This window comes from Panthera pardus, unplaced genomic scaffold, assembly GCF_024362965.1.
Source record: "Panthera pardus isolate Hobbes unplaced genomic scaffold, ASM2436296v1 HiC_scaffold_25, whole genome shotgun sequence".
In the NCBI taxonomy this organism is placed as follows: Eukaryota; Metazoa; Chordata; class Mammalia; order Carnivora; family Felidae; genus Panthera; species Panthera pardus.
In genome coordinates, this window is record NW_026526821.1 from 67,185,887 (window position 1) to 67,208,939 (window position 23,053).

The following is a 23,053-nucleotide window of genomic DNA, read 5'->3' on the forward strand; positions in this document are numbered from 1 at the left end:
TCTTTTCATGCTACAGTATAATGCAATTTGCTAACACAGTATTTGGTCATGTTGACATACAGATTTATACAGACATAAACAGATCTAGGTCATTAGTTTTAACTGCTGTGTAGTAATTCATGACACACTTATTTATTCCTCTATCAATTAACATTTTAATATTGCAATAAATGCAATGCCTAGAACAATATCGAATATACACTAGATGCTCCATTAGATCAATGGAGGCAAGCTTTTAATTAAAGAAAAGCGGCAAAAAATACCTCACGCAGACTATTTTTTGCTTCAGTTCTCCAGTTATTTGTCGTTATCATCCACCCTATCTGCAGGAATGGCTGGAGTCATTCCCTAAAATTTCCTAATGCCTTTTTACCCAATTCACTGAAAAAGACTCTGATGTGGTGTGATCATGGGGACGGGGTGAGCGGATACAGTGGGTAGAGAGTGTTCACAAAGAAAACTTCAATGTCAAAATATAAGCCAATGGTTTGTCTGGGCTGGAACAGGAGAGGGTGGCCGCAGCAAGCGTTATAAGTCTGGGGGAGGTCTGACAGTTTACAACGCAAAGCATGTCTGGTGCTACCATGTCCGGATAAGGAGATAAAGGAACATAAAGGTCTTTCTCTCCAAGTACGTTCTGAAAGCTATAACCATCAAACGCCACACGGTTGCCATGAGAACCAGCAGGGGTGGGGGTGGGGGGGAGAGAAGATCCGCCAGAATTCTTGATGCACTTAGAATGTTTCTTCTTCCGGTCCTTTGCTCTTGGCAACCACCGCCTCTCTCCTCAGTCCCCCGCCCATTCTGTGGGCTCCCGTCATTCTCTTCCTTTTTTGATTCTTTCCTTCTCCAGTCTAGGCCGCCATCTTGGGCCATGCGACAAGATGGCGCCCCCTGGTCCTAGAGGCAAAGCCCTGGCGCGCCAGCGAGCCTGCGCACGCACGTGCTCAGGCGCTGGAGGGTGGGGCGGGGACGCCCAGACGCTGCCCCGCCCCCAGTAGTCGCCCCGCCCCTGGTCCCCATCCGCCTTCCTCCCACCCGGCGAACCCGGAAGTGGAGGAGGAGGCGCGGCGGCGGTGGCCGAACGGGCAGGCGCTGGCGGAGCCCAACTGGGGAGCGTGTCTGGGTTGGGGGCGGGGGGCGGGGCTGAGCGGCCTGGGCAGCCAGGCCTGGACGGGGCGGGGGAGGCCATGGCCTCCGCAGAGTTGCAGGGGAAGTACCAGAAGCTGGCTCAGGAGTACTCGAAGGTATCCATCGTGGGCGGGGAGTAGGGGGTCCCCGGCCCTGCGGCCTCGGGTTGCCTTGGCAGCTACTCGTCGGGACGGAGGGGAACGGCGAAGGGGACACGCTCGCTTGCCCCTCCTCTCCTCTGGCTTCTCTGTCCACCATTACCATGCCTCCACCTGCAGCTCCCAGGAGATGGGGCCGGGCCGCGTCTCGGTCCGTGTGCGTTTCTGCGGGAAGGAGCAGGAGTTTGATTCTTGCTTCTCACCAAACTAGCGGGCTTGGGACTGGGGTGTCAGCTTCCTGGCTTCTGCCTTTGGTGCTAGTCGGGAGGGGAAGGGAAGGGTAAGGACCAACCCCTCCACTGCTGCTTCCTCAATCTTCCCAGCCCAGTGATGGGAAAGATGAAGCTTTCTTCCTTCTCACAGAGATGAGATGAAGATAAAAGAGATTTATGTGTCCCCACTCAATTCGGGAGGGTGAAAAGAGCCATTCGTGTAAACTGTCTCACTGGGGATGGGTGGTTACGAATGTATTCAGTGCATTGGCAAGATGTTGTCTGGAGATGATTTTGAAAGCTTGAGTGCTAGGGCTGTGTCCTTTTTTCTTTCTTTTCCCTCGGTCACCTGGAGTGGGGCAGAGCACCCGGGTGCTCAATACATGCTGAATTAAGCAAACTAGGGACCTGCCCCTTTGTCGTATTTATGGCACCCGTCTTTAAATGATGGAACCCTTTCCTTGGAAAAGGGTGGTGCTGCTTCTAAGGTGTTGCTGCCCTAAGAATATTCTAATGAAGTTATAAAAGAATCTCACATCTTCAGAAATTGATTTAGCATTCATTAAGCTTAGTTTTCTGTGACCTTTTATCATGGGGGCAATGGGAAGACTTAGCCCCCTGTTTACAATTTGGAGAAACGGATGCATTATTTCCTTAGGATTTCATTTAACAAATCCTCAGCAAGGTGAAAGGAAATATTGTTTGAAAAATAAAAGCTGTGCCTAAACATACACACTTACCTCTTTTCACCATCAAATGGGAGTCTTTTGAGATAAGATACTTATTCATTGATGCTACCTCGGGCAAAACTTGTTGCATTTCCATTTGAATTGGTCTTAAGAGCCTGTAGCACAATGTCAGTGATGGCAAGTTTTCAACCTTTGAGGGAATATTTTCTTGTTTGAAAGGGTCAGAAGTTGTTTGAAACATCCATATGATGAAGAAGGTCGGTGAAGAAGGGTACTCAAACTTGGCTCTACTATTTGTGGGTGAAAATGTTTTATGAATATAAAGTAAAGGGACTGATTTTCTTCTCCAGGGAGTAAACAATCTCAGAAGACAATTCCAGATGGCCAAAGAGAGTTCTAAAAATGTCTTAAGCAGTGACTGCATTGCCGAAATAATTACATAGCCTCCCCAAAGTATTACGAACTTGGAAGATTTTATTTGTTTGGATATAGATGCTCTTTCATTTAACAGACATTTATTATGTGCTTTCTGTGAACGGCCCGCCATGGTCTGTTGAGGGAGGCAGAGTTCCAGTTTAAGGAGCACCCTTTAATAGGATGTTCGAACATTGTACATCCTTATGATACAGTATGACAAGTGTTGGTTCAGTGGGAGCACAGAAGAGATGGAGGGTAAGGGTTGAAGAAGTTAACTGGGAAGTAGGGAAGAGGGAGGGTTGGTAGCATCCCAGGCAAAGGGAAAGGGCTATGTTTGCAGACACGAAAGCACATTAAGATACATGGCAAGATTGGTGAAATATAGTTGGAGAGTTAATTTGGACCTGATCATAAAGGGTTGTGGATGTTAAATATGTTTGAACTTTATCTTTTGAGTAATGTCAAAGGTTTTTAATCAGGGTAATGGTGTTACTTTTAGGAGGGGAACTGGTAACTATGTGGAGGATGAATTGAAAGGGAAAGATTGGTGAAAAGAAGACCAGACTGTAGGCTGTTGGAATAGTTTTGAGGAGTGTAATACAGGCTTGAATCAAATTAGTGACTGTTGAGGTGGAGAGGAGGACCTAGATTTAGGAATTATGATTAAAGTACCTTTTCACTTAGCTTTTTTTTTAGTGCTTTGTTGGTACATAGCACTAAATTTATGAAGAATGTAGAGTGTAGGAGGCACTTATCGTGGTGTCTCATTGATTCTGTGGGATGTGGTGAGTGAGGGGAGACTGAGAGTTGACCCTGCTGTTCTGAGGTGAGGGGATATGACTGCTACTGACAGATGCCACTGGCAGGAAGTTGAGGCAGTTTGGAGTAAAGGGGTGTATTAAAGGTTAGATGCAATTATAGAATTTTAAGGTCGGCAGGCACATTAAAGTTCTCTTGTTCACATAGGAGCTTGAGGTGTTGTTGGAGTAACTGCTGAAAATTTCTAGTGGAGATGGACTGGCTAAAAGTCAGGACAATGGCCAGAGCTTCTGGAATAGTTCCTATGAAGACAATAGTTGAACTGCAAGAGTTAATCAGGGTGGAACACTTTAGGTAGACTCTTTGGGGAACATGGGTGGGAAGCATGTGAAAGAAGGAGGGGATGCTAAGGAGACTCTAAGGAGGTCTGCCAGACTTGAGGTTATTTATCTCCCCAATTAGGCTAGACCATTTTTCATCTTTTTAATTGCAATGTGATGGAAATTTCAGAACGTAAGAGAACAGAGGTTGGTCAAAAGATTGCATGTGTTTTTATTCTCTGTCAATTCTAGTGCCAAGCAATTCCTAGGTAAAATCTATGCCACCTTCAGCTCTGAGCCTGTGGAAGGGGCTTTCTGCCTTTTATTACCTTCTCTGGTGCAGACATTGTGGGCTAATGTTGAAATCCAGTTATGTCTTTTTCCTTATTTAGGATACGAAGACAAAAGATTTCCTCATAAACAGTAGAAGGAGGCTACAAAGCAAGAGAGCAACAAGCATGATCCCTAAACCAAGGACATTTGCAGAATCTCTTTGTTTTGATTTAATGCAGATCTCAGCCTGTTTTCCAGGAAGGGGCCCATATCTTTCTGGGAACTGTGGTCATATATTTTTCCCTCCCAAGAAGGAAAAAAATGGTCTGAGGAGCTCCCATTAAGGAAACTGAAAGTTTAGTTAGATAAAAGATGGACCATGGGAGGCCAAAGCAGATGAGAATTTCTGAGGCTGATTGCTAAAATATTGAGTGTTAATGGAAAGGGCAGTGAATGTAGAGATTAAGACCCTAGTAGTTTGGGCAATTAGGAGGTCATTGGAGGCTTTTGAAATTTCAGGTTTAATAAAGTTCAGGGGAGGGAAAAGGTGTAGGCAACTGAATTTTAGAGGTTTATGGAGTTAATTGGTAAGAGATACAAGCTACTTCTTTAAGATGTGAGGGAAAGCTAATCAAGGCCTCAGTTACTACATTGTAGATTAAGAATCAAAGATCATTTCTTACATGGTGTCTCTTCCACAGCTTGGTCTGCTGCTGCTTTTTTTTTTTTTTTTTTTTAATGTTTTATTATTTATTTTTGAGAGAGAGACAGAGTGCTAGCAGGGGAGGGGCAGAGAGACAGGGAGACACAGAATCTGAAGCAGGCTCCAGGCTCCGAACCGTCAACACAGAGCCCTATGTGGGGCTCAAACTCACGAATCATGAGATCATGACCTGAGCTGAAGTCGGATGCTTAACTGAGTCACCCAGGCGCCCCATTCTTCTTCTTTTTTTTTCTTTAATGTTTATTTATTTATTTTGAGAGAGAGAGATTTAGAGTGTAAGCAGGGGATGGGCAGAGAGAGAGCATGGGAGAGAGAGAATCCCAAGCAGGCTCCACACTGTCAGTGCAGAGCCCAACTCGAGACTTGAACTCATGAGCTGTGAGATCATGACCTGAGCTAAAATCAGGAGTTGGACAATTAACTGAGTGAGCCACCCAGGTGCCCTGGCCTGGTCTGCTTCTGATGCTCAGGTATACCTCATAGAGAAGAGAGGCTTAGAGCACTGAGTCCTGGCTCTGTTGGTTTCAGCCTGCTTTCTTTGTAGGAGCTCCTGTATCCCTGCCTGGCATCATGTTATGTGTATAAGCATGTTTCAAGTTCTGTTTTCTCAATGTATGTTTCACTCTGGGTCAGTGTCTTTCAAAGTGTGGCCCCAGCATCATCAGCGTCTGGGAATGAGTTAGAATTATAAATTCTCAGGTCCACCTGGGACTTACTGAATCTAAAACTGGTGGTTAAACCCAGCAATCTATGTGTAAAAACCTGTGCAATGATGTTGATGCACACCAAAGTTTGAGAACCATTGCTCAAGGAATGGTATCAGTATTAGCTCTTCCTCAGTTAATCTTTTTGAAGCTCTTTTTGAGGCAGTAAAAACCATTGGGAAAGTCAGACATCCATGATTTCTCTTAACAGTTTACTTTGCAGTTGGTGCTACTTTTAGTTATGAAAGAGATTGCCTTTGGGAGCTTTTTAGATTTACACTCTTAGGAAAGAGCTATTCATATTGGTGAAGGGTCAGTTTTGATTTGGCATGTTTGGTTGGAGCTTGGTGGAACCTGATTAATTGCCCCTTGCTGTAAGGGAAATCAACTCAGGAGCTGGATTAAAATCTAGTATCTTGGATTAAAATCTAGTATCAGTTTTATTTTTTTGTTTTTGTTTTTTGCCCTCATGTGTAGGGTTCACTAGTGAAGTTTGACTGGAAAATAGCATTGTTCAGTGCTATCTAATGGAACTTTCTATAAGAATGAAATGTTCTGTATTTATGCTGTCCAGTAGGGTAACTGCTAGCCATATGGGGCTATTAAGTATTTTCAATGTGGCTAGTACAACTAAGGAACAGAATGTTAGGTTTTATTTATTTATTATTACTTTTTTAAATATTTATTTTGAAGGAGAGAGGTAGAATCCCAAGCAGGCTCTGTGCTGTCAGCTCAGAGCCTGACGTGGAGCTTGATCTCACAAACCATCGTGAGACCTGAGCTAATATTAAGAGTTGGATACCTGAGCCACCCAGGTGCCCTGAAAGAGAGAATCATAAGCAGACTCCACACTCAGTGCAGAGCCCAACGTGATACTCAATCCTGAGACCCTGGGATCGTGACCTAAGCTGAATTCAAGAGTTGGATGCTTAACCAGCTAAGCCACTGAGGTGCCCCTGTTAGATTTTATTTAAATTCAATTAGGCACATGTGGCTCTTGGCCACCCTGTGAGAAAGTGCTAGTTTAACCCCTAGATGAGTACATCACAAACACAGAATGTCTCTGACTCACCTGAAGACCTTGTTGAACTTCAGATTCTGGTTCAGTAGGTCTGGGGTGGGGCCTAAGAATCTGCTCCCAAGTGATGCTATTGTAACTGTCTGCAGACCACATTTTGAATAGTAAGGCCTTAGAAAAGCCAGGGGTGTCTTACTCTTCCTCTTTAGTCCAACTGATTTACTTTTCTCGTCACTGGTGAGTCAGCTAGATCGCAGGATTTAGGGGTGGGATTTGTTCTAATGAGTTTCCTTGCATAGGAGCAGGAGCAGAAGGGTTCCATTTGAGGGCAAGTCTGAGAGAAGAAGGTTTCTTTCCTGCCTCAGTGACAATAACTCCAGCCACCACTACCTGGTATTGTATAGCCTACAGGTATTTTATCCCCTTCCAAGGGGGAAGAACAAGTAAGTAGGTAGACCAAGTGAGATTGCCAGCACTTTGGAATACTTAAAATGTTGGGACTGGAAGGAATTTTAGGGATCATCCAGACCAAAGATTCTGAAGCTGGGGTCTGCAGGTGACTTCAGTGTTTTGAAGTTTTGAATCCAGGTTTTGGTGAGGCGTAGGGATGGGCTTAGGGTTGTATGTTGCAACATTACTTTGTAATGAAGGAAAGCTATATGTTTATTAGTTTGTTTTATAGGGTTGTAAAACATGTAAAATGTCAAAATGTTCCTGGTATGAAATAATTAAGTGATTCTAACACAGGAGATTGTTGAGGATTAGATGAGAAAATGTGTATGTGTGATTCATCTCTCTTTCCCCACAAACTCTTGCAACAGTTTGTTCTTGGACATAGTAAACCCCTAACCTTGGGCCAGGTATCCTATCCCAGATTGTCAAAGTGGCAGGAGAGAGATCATAGTTGACTTACTACCACTTTCTCTCTCTCTCTCTCTCTCTCTCTCTGTCTCTCTCTCTCTCGAAATAGCTTTGTGATAAGCCTGACTGAAGCTGGGCTGTTCCAGAACCAGAGTTACATAGAGTAGTCTGCATAGTGGTGTTTTAGGGAGTTAGGCTCAGGGCTTTTGAGGGTTCAAGTCATTTGGAGAATTGTCAGAGAGGTACTGTTAAAATAATGACAGCTTTATAGATGTATAATGTATTACATTCAAACACCTTTTGTATACAGTATTTAATTTGATTAATTAACTAAAAATTGATGGATTGCCTCCTCTATCCATGGTATTGATCTTTCATTGTAGGCAGGAAATACAGGGAAGTATGCTGTAGTCTACCATGAATGATAGTTTGGTGACAATTGGGAGATGAGTACAGAAGTTAAACATAAATTAGTAAATGTAAAATTTACTACTTTAAAAAGTAAAATTAAAACTGAGCAGTTTAATAAGAGATGTCATTGCCATCTTTTGGCTGTGTGGGTTTGAGAGTATTTATTGAATTCTGTTACCTAGGTAGCACATATTCAAGAGTGTGTTGATACTGTTGCACAAGGAAAATACTACATGATGGAAGTCAATATTAAAGTCATACCTCTTTTTTCTGAACTTCTAGAGCAGGGATGCCCCAACTTTTTCTGTACAGAGACTAATGGTAACTATATAAGGCTTAGGGCCATACATTTTCTGTTGCAACTACTCGTCCCTGTCATTGTAGCTCAAAAGTAACCCATAGACAATACACAAATGATTGTGTTTCTGTTCCAGTAAAACTTTAAATTAGGTAGCAGGCCAGTATGGCCCACAGGCCTTAGTTTGCCAATCCTTCTTGTAGGGAAGTGAAGTTCTAGTAAGTCCTGCTAGTTATCTTTCATTGTGCCTTTTAAGTTGTAAGCTCTTTGCAGACCACTTCTTTCCATCATATCATTTAGCACAATGCCTTATACCAGGCAAGCTTTCATAAATGTTATCTGTTATCCTTCTGATTCATTCTAGTAATAAGAGTTCTGTTTTGGGTCTCTTGGGTGGCTCTGTCAGTTAAATATCTGACTTTGGCTCAGGTTGTGATCTCATGGTTCGTGGGTTCGAGCCCCATGTCGGGCTCTGTGCTGACAACTCAGAGCCTGGAGCCTGCTTCAGATTCTGGGTCTCCCTCTCTCTCTGCTCCTGCCCTGCTTGCACTCTGTCTCTCAAAAATAAGTAAACATTAAAAAAAAAAAAGTTCTGTTTCCATTCGTGGGGACTTTTAAGATTTAGAAAGTGTTTTCATGTAAGTTTCTTTTTCTGGTTCTCACAACAACGTCAGAAGAAAGAAGATAGGGTAGCTGTATTCACCCATGTTATAGACCATTTAACTGAGATTCAGAACGGTTAAGTGAATTTTTCAAGTTTGTATTGTCTACTGATTGGCAGAGCAAGATTTGGGTCTTCTTTCTGTTGTGGTAGTGAACTGTATCTTTAACTTTCTAAAAATAGAAAAGCTTATTTTTTTAAATCTGCATTTTGCTCAAGCTGTTGAATATCCTGTAGTATTCCTGCTTTTCTTCTTGAATTCTTAGCTAAATTTTCTAATGAGTTTCACATACTCAGCTTAAGATTTAGTATTCAGATATTCCTATTTTTCTTTGTTTGTTTTTTGGCACAGAGGAGGGTCATTTCTGTTCTCAGGAGACAGATCTGAGTTATGTAGAAGTAGTAGATTTTTTTTAAGTGCACAGATAAAATCATCCCATGCGTTCTTTTTCTCAGAGAAAGTCTTCCATTGTCTCCCTACTGCACCGTTAGATTATTAGTCTGTAAACCTTTTGCTTTGGCTACATTGGACTTGTGTATATACCTACATGCTCAGCATTATCCTTGCTGAGAACTTTCTGTTTACTATAGAAGGAGATTTAGTCTTTTAAAACCCTGTAAGTGGTGGTTATATAGAGGTATACATAAGGAAAATTCATTTAGCTGCATAATTCTTGATTGGTTTGCTTTATTTAAAATACAGTTGGGGGCACCCAGGTGGCTCAGTCGGTTAAGTGCCTGACTTCAGCTCAGGTTATGATCTCATGATCTGTGCGTTCAAGCTCCACATTGAGTTGTGCTTACAGCTCAGAGCCTGGAGCCTGCCTCAGATTCTGTGTCTCCCTCTCTGTCTGCCCCTCCCCTGCTTGCACTCTGTCTCTCTCTCTCTCAAAAATAAACAAACATTAAAAAAATTAAAAAAAAATAAAACAGTTATACTTCAATTAAAAAAATAAAGCCCAAGTCCTACCTCTTCAGAGACTCCCCCAACTTCTCCTGCCTACTTCTTTTCTCATTTATATGTAGCTTTAGAAAATGGTAACCAATATTGTCTAATGGCATTATGATTCTGGAGTAAAAACTGCTGGGGTCTGAATCTCAGCATTGCTACTTAACTTCTCTGTACTTCAGTTTGCTCATCTGTAAAATGGGCATAATTATAGTACCTACTTCATAGGGTTGTAAGGATTAATGAAGTGATACATGTAAAGCATTTAGGACAGCGCCTGGTATATAATGAGCTTTCAGATGTTAGCTGCTATTACTGACTTCTGGATTGAGTCTGCTTCTTAGTTGCTTTCATATACTACCTTAGCTGATGCCTTATTGCAAGTGTACCGTTCCCGAGGCTATTGTGGGTGATGATATTTGCATGACTAATATCAGGCACAGTATCCTGCTGGGCATGTTTAATGCCCTACACTTTGATTTTCTGTAGGGTTTTATAAGTAGTCCGAATGTATGTATTTTACAAATGAATGTGTGCCAGAGGTTCAAGGAAAATGGCATACACAGTACCTTGTTATTTATTGTATTACTTTTTATTAGTTTTAATATTAGTTTATTGTATTAGTACTTAGTTTATTGTGTTTGTTTTTTTTTTTTTTTTTTTTTTAAAGAAGTGACTTGGTTTTATAGAAAGAACCATGTACTGGGTGGAAGTCAAGAGAACTGGATTTTAGTCTCGATTTTGCCACTGATTAGTATTACATCATTGGGCAGCTCAGCCTCTGTGCCTTATCTGAGGAAATGACAGAATGATGATATCTACTATCCTCTTCCGGGCAAATATTTCTATTTTCATATATATGTGAGAAGATAGTTACTCAGTGTAATGATCCTGTGAAGTAAGGGTAAATGATTTCCTTGCTATTGCTTTATATTAAAAATTAATTATTGCTTCCTCTGTTTTCAGCTTCGGGCTCAGAATCAGGTCCTGAAAAAAGGTGTTGTGGATGAACAAGCGAATTCTGCTGCTTTAAAGGTAAGAAACCTGTTTCATATTTGTACTGTGAGGGTAAGTCATTGTTGGGCGATACTCAATGCAAGGAATTCAGCTGGTTTTCTGGTAAGGTCTCAACAATGACACTGATTCACTAGGGATAGGAGAAGGTAATATAGTTTTTTGTATTTAACTTTCCTACTTGCTTAGGTAATGAACGTGATGCACTTTGATTTCCTTGCTAAAAAGTATAAAAAAGTATCATTTGACTTTATCTCGTGCTTTCCCTTATACCTCATGGCCTCTCTTTAGCTAAATTTATCTGAATTAATGGGCCTTCTTATATGTCTTCATCACTAGATAGCACTCTGAGGGGGTCTGTGTCCTATTCACATTTATATGCCCAGCATTCAGCAGATGGTTGTCCCCTAATAAATGGATTTGAAAGTGTGAACCATTTAGTCCATTGATCTTGCTTTTGGGTTGAGGTATTTCATAGTAATAACCTCTGTAAATCAGGTTACTCTGAGTGATACATTTTATCATCAGCATCTTTGTTCACTGAGGGGAGAAATATAATAGGAGATGAAGGAATTTGTTTCTGCCTCATTCTAGTAGGCATGTCATAAATATTGCTTAGTGATATATATTTTTTAATTTTTTAATGTTTGTTTATTTTTGAGAGAGACAGGGAGACAGAGTGCGAGCAGGGGAGGGGCAGAGAGAGAGGGAGACACAGAATCTGAAGCAGGCTCCAGGCTCTGAGCTGTAAGCACAGAGCCCGATATGGGCTTGAACTGCAGGATCATGACCTGAGCCAAAGTTGGATGCTCAACCAATTGAGCCACCCCGGGGCCCCTGATTAGTGATATTTTTAATTGAATAAATTAATTCTAGAATATAGATTTCTTCATGGCCTGTTTCAGTTAAATATACTGTCTATGTTATTCTTCACTCTTTCCCTTGCCTGATTTTTAGACAAAAGGGATTAGGATTCCCTTTACTCTTATTTCTTCCTGGAGTAGCCTCCAACCAGTGACCTATCCTGGGTGGTTCCACGTGGGTAACCCAGAAATATGTACTTTTACTTATAGTGTTGGACCCTACCCTAGAGAATTCTGCCTTGAGAGTGCCCCGTCCTCAGGTGCTGTTGCACAGACTTGGCGCTGAGGCAGCTCAGAACACCGTACCCATACTTCCGAAGCTGTCTGCGCCCAAGCCAAGATTAGTAAGCATGAGCTTTATACTTAGGATTTGTTAGTCAAGTTATTATTTTGCCTAAATCATTGAAGAAGTGATCATTACCTCTCTTAAAGGTATGTATGTATGTATGTATGTATGTATGTATGTATTTATTTATTTATTTATTTTAGGTTTTTAAATTTATTTTGATCGAGAGAGGGAGAAGGAGAGAGAATTCCAAGCAGGGTGTGCCCATCAGTAAGAAGCCTGATGTGGGGCTCAGACTCATGAACCACGAGATCATGACCTGAGCTGAAGTAAGACACTTAAATGACTGAGCCACCCAGGCTGCCTCTCTCTTAATGATGTTTAAAACTGGGGAAGATATTTCCTGGAGTGTCTTAGTAGCCCACTCTGGCATATGACCGCATCCCGTTGCTGGTTGTTTGGTTAACTCTACGATGGTGGCAGTGGTGGCGACATTGGTGATGGTGACTATTGAACTCTTCACTGTGTAACAGGCATCGTGCCAAGCACATTACATCTGCTCTGTCAGTTAGTCTTCACACAACTCTGTGAAGGCAGATAACATTATCATCATCTCCCATTGCAGAAACTAGGGTGTACAGAGAGGTTGAAATAGCTGTCTTTTGAAATTGATGATTGGTTAATGGAGTTGAAGCATTAGTCAGAGGTGATTAATTGTAAGGATGTAAAAAATAACTGTTTTACTATTCATTATAGTGGTCATTATAGTTATAGTAAGAATGGCAATTTGCTTGTTTGCTCAATGGGAATATTAGGATGTCTTCTGTTACAGCAGGCTTTTGATAATATTGGGTTTGCCTCTTCAGTGAGTTGTTAGATACTGTCAGCATTCCTTGATTTGGATTTCTTTAATTTGAAATATATGATAATTTGGATATGGGCAGGTCTATGTTTACCATTAAACTGCAAGCAAAAATTAAGGGCTTACTGAGTAAGGGGCGCTTGGCTGGATCAGTTAGTAGAGCATACATACAGTCAGGAGTTCCATATCGTGATCATAGGGTCATGAGTTTGAGCCCCACGTGGAGCATAGTTTACCTAAAAAAATAATTAAGGGCTTACTAACAATCAATAGAAAAGAAAAATTGTTTCTCTACTTAATGGAAACATTATTCTATCGCTCTGGCTGCTCTCAACATGCAAATAATGTCAGTAGGTTGCAGATACCAGACTTTGGTTTCTAGGTTGCTGTTGCAGTATACTTATATTAGTTTATCATTGAGCTTGACCTCATCTTAGCATTGCAGTGGTTTTTCAGTGAAAGTAATAAACCTACACATCTTGAAATATGCAGTAGTATTTGGTCATCTGTGTTCGATAACCAGTGAACACAAAGTTGTCAGAATGTCATAAGTAAAGTTACTGAGAATAATATTTTTTTAAAAATAGAGTGAAGCTAAGTATTTCCCTAGCTTTCCATTTTCTTACCCCATTATAGTATAAACAGTTCAGAATGGGCAGCGAAATATATGTTGTTTAAAATATAGATTTTGTTTCTATTTTCACTTAAAACTTTAAAGTAATTGATGTAGGGCAAACGGCATCTAAAAATATTCTCATGTAGGATAATACTGATTTTTGACCTGAGAAATCACAGTGTCTTGGAAAGACTTCATTTTGCTGACTTAAATTCAGGGCGGATTTATGGGGAAAAAAATGAATGCAAATAAATTTGCTTCCCATTCTTACTGAAGGGCGTCATCAGTGAGTATGAAGTTCTCTCTCACATTTCAAGTTTATAAAATTGTAGCCTCAGGCTTTGTGCCTCCTCACTGCCAGACACATACGCAACAACATTATGGAACAACATACAGTTGTAGGTATTTTACTTTAAGTTGATGACTGTCTGTTACTTCAATATATATGCTTTATTTTTATTTTTATTTTTAAATTTACTCGGTTTGGCCAAATAGCTGAAAACATGGAACTGGCATGATAAACATACAATGTGAATTCCCTACAGCAAGAGGTTTTAATATTTTAGTGAAACAAAAATAATTTCATTATCTCTAAACCTTAAGGTAAAATTGTAAGGAATGGTCTGTTTTCACTTGGATGTAGGAACAACTGAAAATGAAGGATCAGTCATTGAGAAAACTGCAGCAAGAAATGGACAGTTTGACATTTCGAAATCTGCAGCTTGCCAAGAGGGTAGAACTACTTCAAGATGAATTGGCTGTAAGTGAACCCCGAGGCAAGAAAAACAAGGTAGGTCAAATACAAGCAAGTTAGTGAGACCTTGTCTGCGAGGTACAGACATCTACAGGCCATCTGGGTTTTAACAGAACACCTCATCTCCACATTCCCTAATTTTCCATTATTATGGCTGGATGTCGGGTCAAGGAAGCAGACATTTGCTATTTGTATATATACTTATGTATATACTGGTCAAATTTACTGCTTTCAGTTACACTAAGTCGCTATTAACTCAAGGTAGGGCAAATCAAATGTGAGACTGTGTTAAAGTGTAACAGCTCATGTGAAAGTAGCAGTCGAAATACTCATTCCTTATGCTTGAAAGTTTGCTGCAGATATTTCTTAGTATTTATTCTTAGGAGGCCAATTTAGGATTCTTGTGTGGCCATGTAAAAGTAAACTTTTTCCATTATGGTTTGTATAGTGAGACAAGATCCTCATTGCCATGAGATGGGTGGTCTGGTACTTTGGAGCACTCTGCGACTAAGAAGTTGCATTTTTTTTGAAGGGTTGGGGCTAGTGATTGAATCTTTAAGTCTTGTGTGTATGTAGAGTGGCACCTGGCAAACGTATGGCTTGAGGCAGTAAGAGTAGAAGGATGGGAGGGAAGAAGAAGGCACATAGCAACTCTGAAGCAGTGTGGTGTGGAGGGAAGGGCACAGGCTTTGGAGTTAAGCCCATGCTTGAATTCTTCATCTGTCATTTTAGTCTTGCAACCTCAGTTTTCTTATCAGCAAAATGGGGATGATACTCTCAGGTTTGTTGAGTAGTAAATGGGATTCTATAAAGGTGGCTGGAACTGTTTTTGCCATATGATAGGCAATCAACAGAATTATACGTTAGTACCTTTCCATACACATTTCCTCTACATGAAAGAATTCTCTAGAGTGGTAATTTTCAAATAAATGGAGAACAGAGAGAGTGAAAGCAGGTATCTATTAGAATCACTTGGGAAATTTTGTCAAAATACGCATGCTCTGGAGATTCCTTGGGGAAGGAACAACCATATGTTGGTTGTTCAAACAGCCTCCCCAGGTTGGCGAGATCCCCTCCCATGGATGTTTTCTCAGAGGTTTGGGTGTAACAATTCTGAATTAATGTTAATTAAAGCTTTCCAACTTGGGAAGCATTGTGACCCAGAATATGTCATTCGGCAGTCTTGCTTTGTGCAGCTCTTGTGTCCCAACATAATGGATATTTAATGTTTTATTTTTAATAAAGCTACTCCATTTTCAAAGGGCTTTCCAGTCATTGGCTCACATTGGATCAGTAAGTAACTTCATTTTAAGTGAGGAGTGAGGGCACAAGAAAGGCAGAGAAGGGTGGTGACTGATGTCTGAACACAGTTTCATTGTTAGGCTATCCCTGGAATAGTCTCAGCTCTTGTATTCCATGAAAACAAATCTTCATTATTGGCTTTCTTAAATAGTGCTATTCTTCTATGTAGAAAAAGTTAATATTAGTAAAAAAGGGAAAGGAAGGTGTTTTTGAGCTTTTTCCCTCCGTTTATTTATAATAGCTTTATTTTATATGGTTGTATATTTTTTTAAAAATTAGATATTTATGTGAAATTTTGTGTGAATTTGTCCTTGTGAATGCTGATTTATTACAATTTCTTAAAGGAGTTTAACAACTCAGACTCATGGAATTGTTAAAACTGTCATTTCCCAAACCAAAAGATCAACTCGAAATGATGTTTTGTAGCATGTTTTTATTGCTAGCTTTCTGGGCCTGCGATGTCTCCCAATAGAACCACTCCCGGACTGATCTGCAAAGAATAGTGAACCTTATCTGTTCTTTATTCCCTTTATCTCCTTTTTAAGCTCTTCTGCTTGTTTCAATATTTGCAGTTCCTACTTGTGTCAAATAGGAAAAGTTAAGTGATGGATTGTATACCTTTTGCAGGATTGTTTGAGAATGGTGCACACATAGAAGAGACAGGCTACTAAGGTGATAGAGAATCTGTGTACCTTAGGATGTTTCCCTAAAGGATGAAAGTTATGTGGACATAATTTATTCTTTCCATCAGAAAAGTGGAGAATCTTCTTCTCAGTTGAGTCAAGAGCAGAAGAGCGTCTTTGATGAAGATCTACAAAAGAAGATAGAAGAGAATGAACGGTTACATATACAAGTGAGAAAATCTTTCTGTTTTTCCAATGACTTAAAGATGGGTCGTATGATGGGGCGCCTGGTTGGCTCAGTCGGTTGAGCATCTGACTTTGGCTCAGGTCATGATCTCATGGCCTGTGGGTTCGAGCCCCGCGTCTGGTTCTGCGCTGACAGCTCGGAGCCTGGGGCCTGCCTCGGATTCTGCATCTCCCTCTCTCTCTGCCCCTCCCTTACTCGCACCCTGTCTCTCTCTCTCTCTCTCTCTCTCTCTCTCTCTCTCTCTCTCAAAATAAACATAATTAAAAAGATGGCTCATATGATCTGGAATGTGGAAAAACCAATGCAGGACAGCACAGAGTGTTTTGTGTATGTATTTTAATGTCTCCTGTGGTTGTTATGTATATATGTCACTGTCATTCATTCGCTTCTTAAATCTCTTTCATATCTTAATCTGATGTGTGCTTTGAAGTACACATTTATTTAAAGGACAGCAGAATAACTTTATAACTTAACAGTACAGTACTAAGCACTGTTCATTTTAGCTAGAAAATGATGAGATGGATCATTTAGATGAGGTCTTATCAAAAAGAAGTGTTTGTGTTTTAAGTTACTACCATTTAGTTGGTTTGTATCTGTTCACCTGTTGGTCTGTAAGGTCTGTTAGGGTACACACCATGTCATTTTTTTATGCCTTTCCCCAGGACAGGGTCTCTCTCTGTCATGGCAGGCACTCATATATTTATGGAATGTTGAATAATCAGTGTTTGCCTCCCAACATACAGCATATTTTAAGAGTCATACTGTAATATATCCAGCTGTGCCTCCTGAATTTTTTGTGAAATGGTGAGCGTAGTGAAATGGTGGAAAATAAATATGTGTATATTGCACTCTTTTTGCGAATGTTAACAAAATGAGCTTTTGATCTTATTAAGGAAAGGAGTTTTACCTGTTTTAGGAATAGAAACTATTTGAATTTGGATTTTTTAATTGTGGAAGTTAGCATAGCAGAAAAGTTATACCCTGGTCAGTTGAATTCTCTCTGTGTGCCAGAAGTTGTTTGAAAGAAATCCGTGAGATTGAGAGGGAGGAGGTATAGGCTTTGGCATGGATCTCCTGTGTTCACATCTCGTTTCTACATTTGACAAGTTATGTAGACCCTTGAAGCCTTGGTTTCCGCAAGTGTAAAGGAGAGATAACAGCACTACCTCTGACCTACTGTGAGGATCTTGTGAGATCATGCCTGTGCGGGTTTTGCATAGTGAGCATATGCAACGGGTGGAAATTGCTCAATGAATAGTCACTGCTGTTATTTTCCTCTTCATTTGTACATATTAGGATATCGTGAAAAGATAAAAATGATCTTTTCTGTTCAGTTTTTTGAAGCTGATGAGCAGCACAAGCATGTGGAAGCAGAGCTGAGGAGTCGACTGGCCACCCTGGAGATGGAGGCGGCCCAGCACCAAGCTGTGGTTGATGGCCTGACGCGGAAGTACATGGAAACGATCGAGAAACTGCAGAATGACAAGGCCAAACTAGAAGTAAGCCCCACTGTTGGTGAGAGCACATTAAGAGATAGTCAAGACTCTTGTAAATCTGTGCACTTGACGGAATGCAGAGTTAGTCATTCAAGGGGAGGCGCTTGCCTGCAGTGTCCCCTAAGTGTGCTCTCATCTATAGCCTGAGCCATCTGCTTTTCTTTTTCTTCTAAAATTCAGGTAAAATCTCAGACTCTAGAAAAGGAGGCCAAGGAATGTCGGCTTCGAACAGAAGAATGGTATGTGGAAACGTGAATTCCAAGGGGCCCTGAAGTAAGAATCAGAAGACCTGAGTTTTGGTTTAGCAACTCTTCTCTCTCAATTTTCTCACATTTGAAGTGAGCTGGGAATAGGCCATCTCCGGGGTCCTCCTCAGTTCTGTTCTCTCTGGGGCCTTATGCACTCTCGGTGGAGTGGCTTGTGCGTTAGTCCTCAGCCTGTGCAGATGTTTGCTGCCGTGGCCGATCGCGTTCTGGGGCTCCTGTACTGAGGACTGGGTGCTTTCTGTTTCAGACTGCGCTGAAGAGAGAGCCTTCTGATAACCCCAGGGAGGAAAACTGACTCCTTATCACTATGCCAACCTTTTAATGGTACATTTTGAATAAAAGAGAGGTTATATGATCTAATTTGGAGATACCTAAATCTTAAAATTTGATGAAGTGATGGGTGGTAAAAGCATACTCCAGTATTTATTTGATGAATGACATAATATTTTAGGTTTTTACAGAATCAGTCAACGTGTATTTCTTCAATTTAGTTGCATTGGTGGAATTATATGCATGGTTTAGATGTATACCTATACTCATAATTGAATCAAAACCAGAGAAATTATCAGATTTTGAGCCCAAGGGGAAGACGAATCTGATAGAATACTTAAAAAAGAACTTTACTGTAATACTTGAACAAACATTTGTGTGCCATAAAGAGAAAATTTGTGATTTTGAAATGGCTCTAAGATTACTTTGCACTTGGGGAAATAAACTGATAAGATTGTATTAGATACTGGGACTGTGATAAATTCTGACAGTCTTCAACCTCATTCAACAGAAGTCTCAAGGGCTTCAGAATTGAGGCTTAGTGTTTTTCTTATCTTCATCTTTTAATAACTGTCTACCACCAAGCATTTCCCAGTGTCAGGCATAATTCTCTGAAAGCCTGATACCAGCTGTTGTGGTAACAAGGAAGTGAGGATCCACTGTCTGAATGGCAATAATGTGGTTTTGTATTTTTTTTTTCTTTCAGTCAATTACAGTTAAAGAACCTTCATGAAGATTTGTCAGGTAGATTAGAGGAGTCCTTATCAATCATCAGTGAAAAAGTACCTTTTAATGATACAAGTAGGTATTAATGTACAGTTATTCTTTATGTGCAACTTTGAACCTGTCTATGGTAATGAACTAATTAAAATCATTTTTAATCTATGTGGCAAAAAACTTCATTGGCTCAACACAAGATTGCTTTCTTTTTGTTTTTTTTGATCAGCTTTGGCCCTCATGTTTCATAGGGAGACTGACTCCAAAGTTGGCCTTCTTGGAAAAACCTCAAATCCACATTTTTTAATTGCACATATTTAGCATATCCCAAGGTAAAAACCATCCTGCACATAAAATACCTGAAAATTTGTATAAGAAAAGTTGCTCATGGTGGGGGGAGTGGGGGAAGGGCAGTGGGCGATGGATCTTCTCAGCCTCGTATCTCCTGCTCAGTGATACAGAGCTGAGTTGAGTAAGTCCTGCTTCCTCTTCATCCTGAGAATGGTCTGGTAATTTACATAGCCATATCAAGAAAAATAACTTTTTTAAAAAAAGAAAATCAACTTACATGTATAATAGGTACCAATTTTGTAACATTTAGATAATTAAATCAGAACCTTGAAAACAAAGAATATATTTTATTTAATTGCTTGGAATTTTGAAGCCTATATTCAATTAAGTACAGATTTCCCTTCTTACAATTACATGATTGAAATTTTTTACTTCCCCTAAATTTTTCTTCTGGAAGAACTAAGAAAAGAGGAAACAAAAGACACCAAAAAACCCCAGCAGTTTGATCTAACACTAAAATCAGCATATGTCATTATTATATCAGAAACCTAAGGTCCTCTGAAAACAACACCTGTTTCTAGTTTCTACATTAATGTGAATAGTGCTAGCATACTTTGATCCCCTAGACTTGAAATCTTGGTATTTCATTTTCCCTTTAATCCTTGTATCAATTTGTCATCAGGTTCTAATAATTTCCTTCTGGATCTCTTTTTTAAAATTTTTCCCTTTCCAATACTAGTTGTCACCCTACCTACTTTAGATCCTTACCATGTCACTGTGGGTTACTTCTTTGAGTTCTGAAATATTTAGAGATCATTTGCTGAGTGCCTAGGTGGGTAGGGAGCACAAGGGATACAAAAATCTCTAAGAAATCTCAGGGTACCCTGAAGGAACTTGTAGTTCAGAAGGGGAGAGAATAATGTATAGAAATGTCTAGAAATGTATAAAAAAGACTCTTGGGGTTTCAGAGGAAGGACAGATTACTGCTAGAGGGTTGTTTGAGGAAGTCTTTTGGAGGAAGTGTGCTTTGAACTGGGCCTTGAGTAGGTTTTTTTGGGCTGAGATGCAGGAGAACCAGCCAGGGGATTGAGTGGAGTGTAGTATGTGGGACAAAAGGTGCCATCACAGTCTGATGAGCAGTAATTAGTTAAGTGTGACTGGGAGGTGGGGGCAGTGACGGGTGAGTTCTGAAAGGCTGAGAGGGGCCGGACCCAAGGAGTTGGGACGTAATTCACGAGACAGTGGAGGTGTTTAAGCTTTTGAATGTCACGATGAGATCTGTGGTCTCACAGAGTTGGTCTGCCAAGGGTGTAGACTGCCCTGGAATGGGCAAGGGGCCAAGACTACCGTGATGCTAGTCTTGGTGTCCTGTTATGGAGGCTGGGGCCTGAGTTGTCAGGGCGATAGATGCAGGCAGGCAGAGGAGTGTGAAGAAGCAGTGTGGGGGAAAGATGTGGCACTGTTGACAGAAATCAAAGAGGCAGGTGAGAGGCAGGTTTATGGAGGAGAGGGGTGGCGAGCTTAACTTTGTTGTTTAATATTCTGGCGGATCAGAGTACGTCTAGCTGTCTATTGGTGTATGCATTTCTAATAAAAGCCCAGACCTCGGAGAGAGACTGAAGTTGACCCTGGGGGGATGAATGGGCTTTGAGAATGTTGGGAATGAGGGGTATAAAGTGCAGAGAGGCCCGTGTAGTACCCTTGAAGAGCTGTGATCAGGAAGGAGAGAGGCTGGAGTGGAGATGATGGCGAACTGGGGAAATGGGGTGCCATGGGAGGTGGGGAAGGGAGTGTTCAGCCTGGTGGTGCTGGGCAGCAGTTCTAAGTTGTAGCATTCCTGCAGGGAGCTCAGAGAGGGTGATGGACAGTAAAGGTAGGGAGCTCAGACAGGGTGATGGACAGTAAAGGCAGGGAGCTCAGAGAGGGTGATGGACAATAAAGGCAGGGAGCTCAGAGAGGGTGATGGACAGTAAAGGCAGCTGCTTTGGTGACTTGGAGAAGAATGTTTTTACACAGGATAGAGGTGGATACCAGATGGCCGGCAGAGGGTTAGAGGTGCATGGGTGCTGAGGAAATAGGCAGACATGAGGAAGACATGCTGTTCTTTGAGCAGGGGGAATGAAGGAGATGGAAAAGGTTGGGAGTAAAAGAGAAGGCGTTGTATGCAGGGGATGCGTAAGGGCAGAGGACTCAGTATGATAGAGGTAAAGGGGAACAAGTTACTATGGGGATAGAGTTTAAAAAGCTGCAACAAATGCTTTTTTTGAAGGTAATTTTGAAGAAGTAGGGAGGAGAGGGGGTGGTTGATGGACTAGGCCGTGAGGAGTCAGAAGGAGCTATTGCTGGGGACCCAGGGGGAGGGTTGGCTGAGGACAGGATATGTGATGCCATGGACTCTGAGGTGGAGGGTAGGGAACATAGGAACCCTTTGGTCTTCGGCCCTGGTCTTCCTGGTGTTGTAGGGGGAGGCTACCCCATCCGTGGGGCAGAGGATGAGACAGGGAATGGTGTTTGAGGCTTAAAATGGAAAAGGCTTGGAACAGGTGCCTTGGGAAGGGACAGAGCAATGAAGTCATGGATTGCAGAGTATCACTGAGGCCCCCTTAAGTTTGGTAAATTAGGTTGTCATGGACCCTGATCTCCTTTCATGTTAGCAAGAGCAGTGTTGGAAATGATGGGCCAGGCTGGGAGGGAAAACAGGCAAGGCCCCCAAGAGAACTGATAGGAAAATAGTCCAGTTGTGGATGGGAGACCAAGCCCTTGGTGGAAATGGGGCTGTAAGAGAGAACTGGATGAGAGCGGCATAGGGACTTTCTGAGTTGGATTTGGACACCAGATCTTTCTGATTAAGGACCAGGCAGAGGAGGGAGGGTTTGAGTGGCTGTAGAGATTCATAGGGATGGAGGCGGGGATTGAAGTGTGAAGCCAGGTGAAGCTAACAGGTTGATAACAGAGTCTGGGATAGAGACAACGACTGTGAGAAAGATGAGGAGACCAACCCAGAGAAGTTAGCATTGAGTTGTTGGGATCAGCAGTAGCAGACCGTGGTAGACTGTCAAATATTGTACTGTCATGAAAACAGTGATATTTTTGGATGATTGGTGTGGCAGCTGTGTGCAGGGTTATTTTAGAAAGGAGCATGACTGAAGATAGCAAGAACATCATGGGCCTAAGTAATCTTGATAGGCCTCAAGTTTTGGAAATATTTCTTAGAAACAGAAACTCAGGGTTTATCTTACAGTTAAAAAAATTTGGGGGTGCTTGGCTGGATAGAGCATATGTCTTTTGATCTCAGGGTCATGAGTTCACACCCCACGTTAGGCATACTTAAAAAAGATCGAAAGTTTTACTTTATCTAAGAAACAGCTGATTCCATATAAACTCCATTATTCTCTTACACTATGATCATTTACAATTCTTATGTAAAGCTGATTCTGCTGCAGAGCATTTATTTTTCAGTTATGCAGCTTCTCTGTAAATGTAAAATGAATTAACATGCATCCATTTTTGTTTTGTAGAATATAGTCAGTATAACGCTCTGAACGTTCCACTCCACAATAGGAGACATCAGGTAATGATGATGTTTTTATTTTCAGCGATGTGTATGTCAGACTTTTCAGAAACAAGAATTTATCGGTTTGGGCCTCTGTTTAGTGCACTAAAAACCATGTGTTTAACTTTTGCTTCACTTTGTCATACATTTCTAAAAAATTGCATAATCTGCTGTTCATTGAATTCATAAATAATACAGATTTTTGTTCTCTCTCATCTGATAACTTTAGAATGGAATTATGGGATGCAATAATTTTGTGAGTCCTACTTTTCTTCTAGGTTGGTGGACTTGTGCTTATATGGTCTAGG

At 41.1% G+C, this 23,053-nt stretch overlaps 1 protein-coding gene across 2 annotated transcripts in view; it reads left to right on the forward strand.

Annotated features, from left to right (window-relative positions):
* The first annotated feature begins 1,114 nt into the window (after positions 1–1,114).
* PPP1R21 (protein phosphatase 1 regulatory subunit 21) overlaps positions 1,115–23,053 on the forward strand; it is a 63,272-nt gene continuing 41,333 nt past the window's right edge. For both annotated transcript variants that reach the window (XM_019416141.2, XM_019416225.2), the window contains exons 1-8: positions 1,115–1,247; positions 10,552–10,620; positions 13,870–14,016; positions 16,034–16,135; positions 17,487–17,651; positions 17,829–17,887; positions 18,891–18,985; positions 22,711–22,763. In XM_019416141.2, coding sequence (XP_019271686.1) covers positions 1,191–1,247; positions 10,552–10,620; positions 13,870–14,016; positions 16,034–16,135; positions 17,487–17,651; positions 17,829–17,887; positions 18,891–18,985; positions 22,711–22,763 — 747 coding nt within the window. In that variant the 5' untranslated portion in view covers positions 1,115–1,190. The remainder of the gene's footprint in view (positions 1,248–10,551; positions 10,621–13,869; positions 14,017–16,033; positions 16,136–17,486; positions 17,652–17,828; positions 17,888–18,890; positions 18,986–22,710; positions 22,764–23,053) is intronic.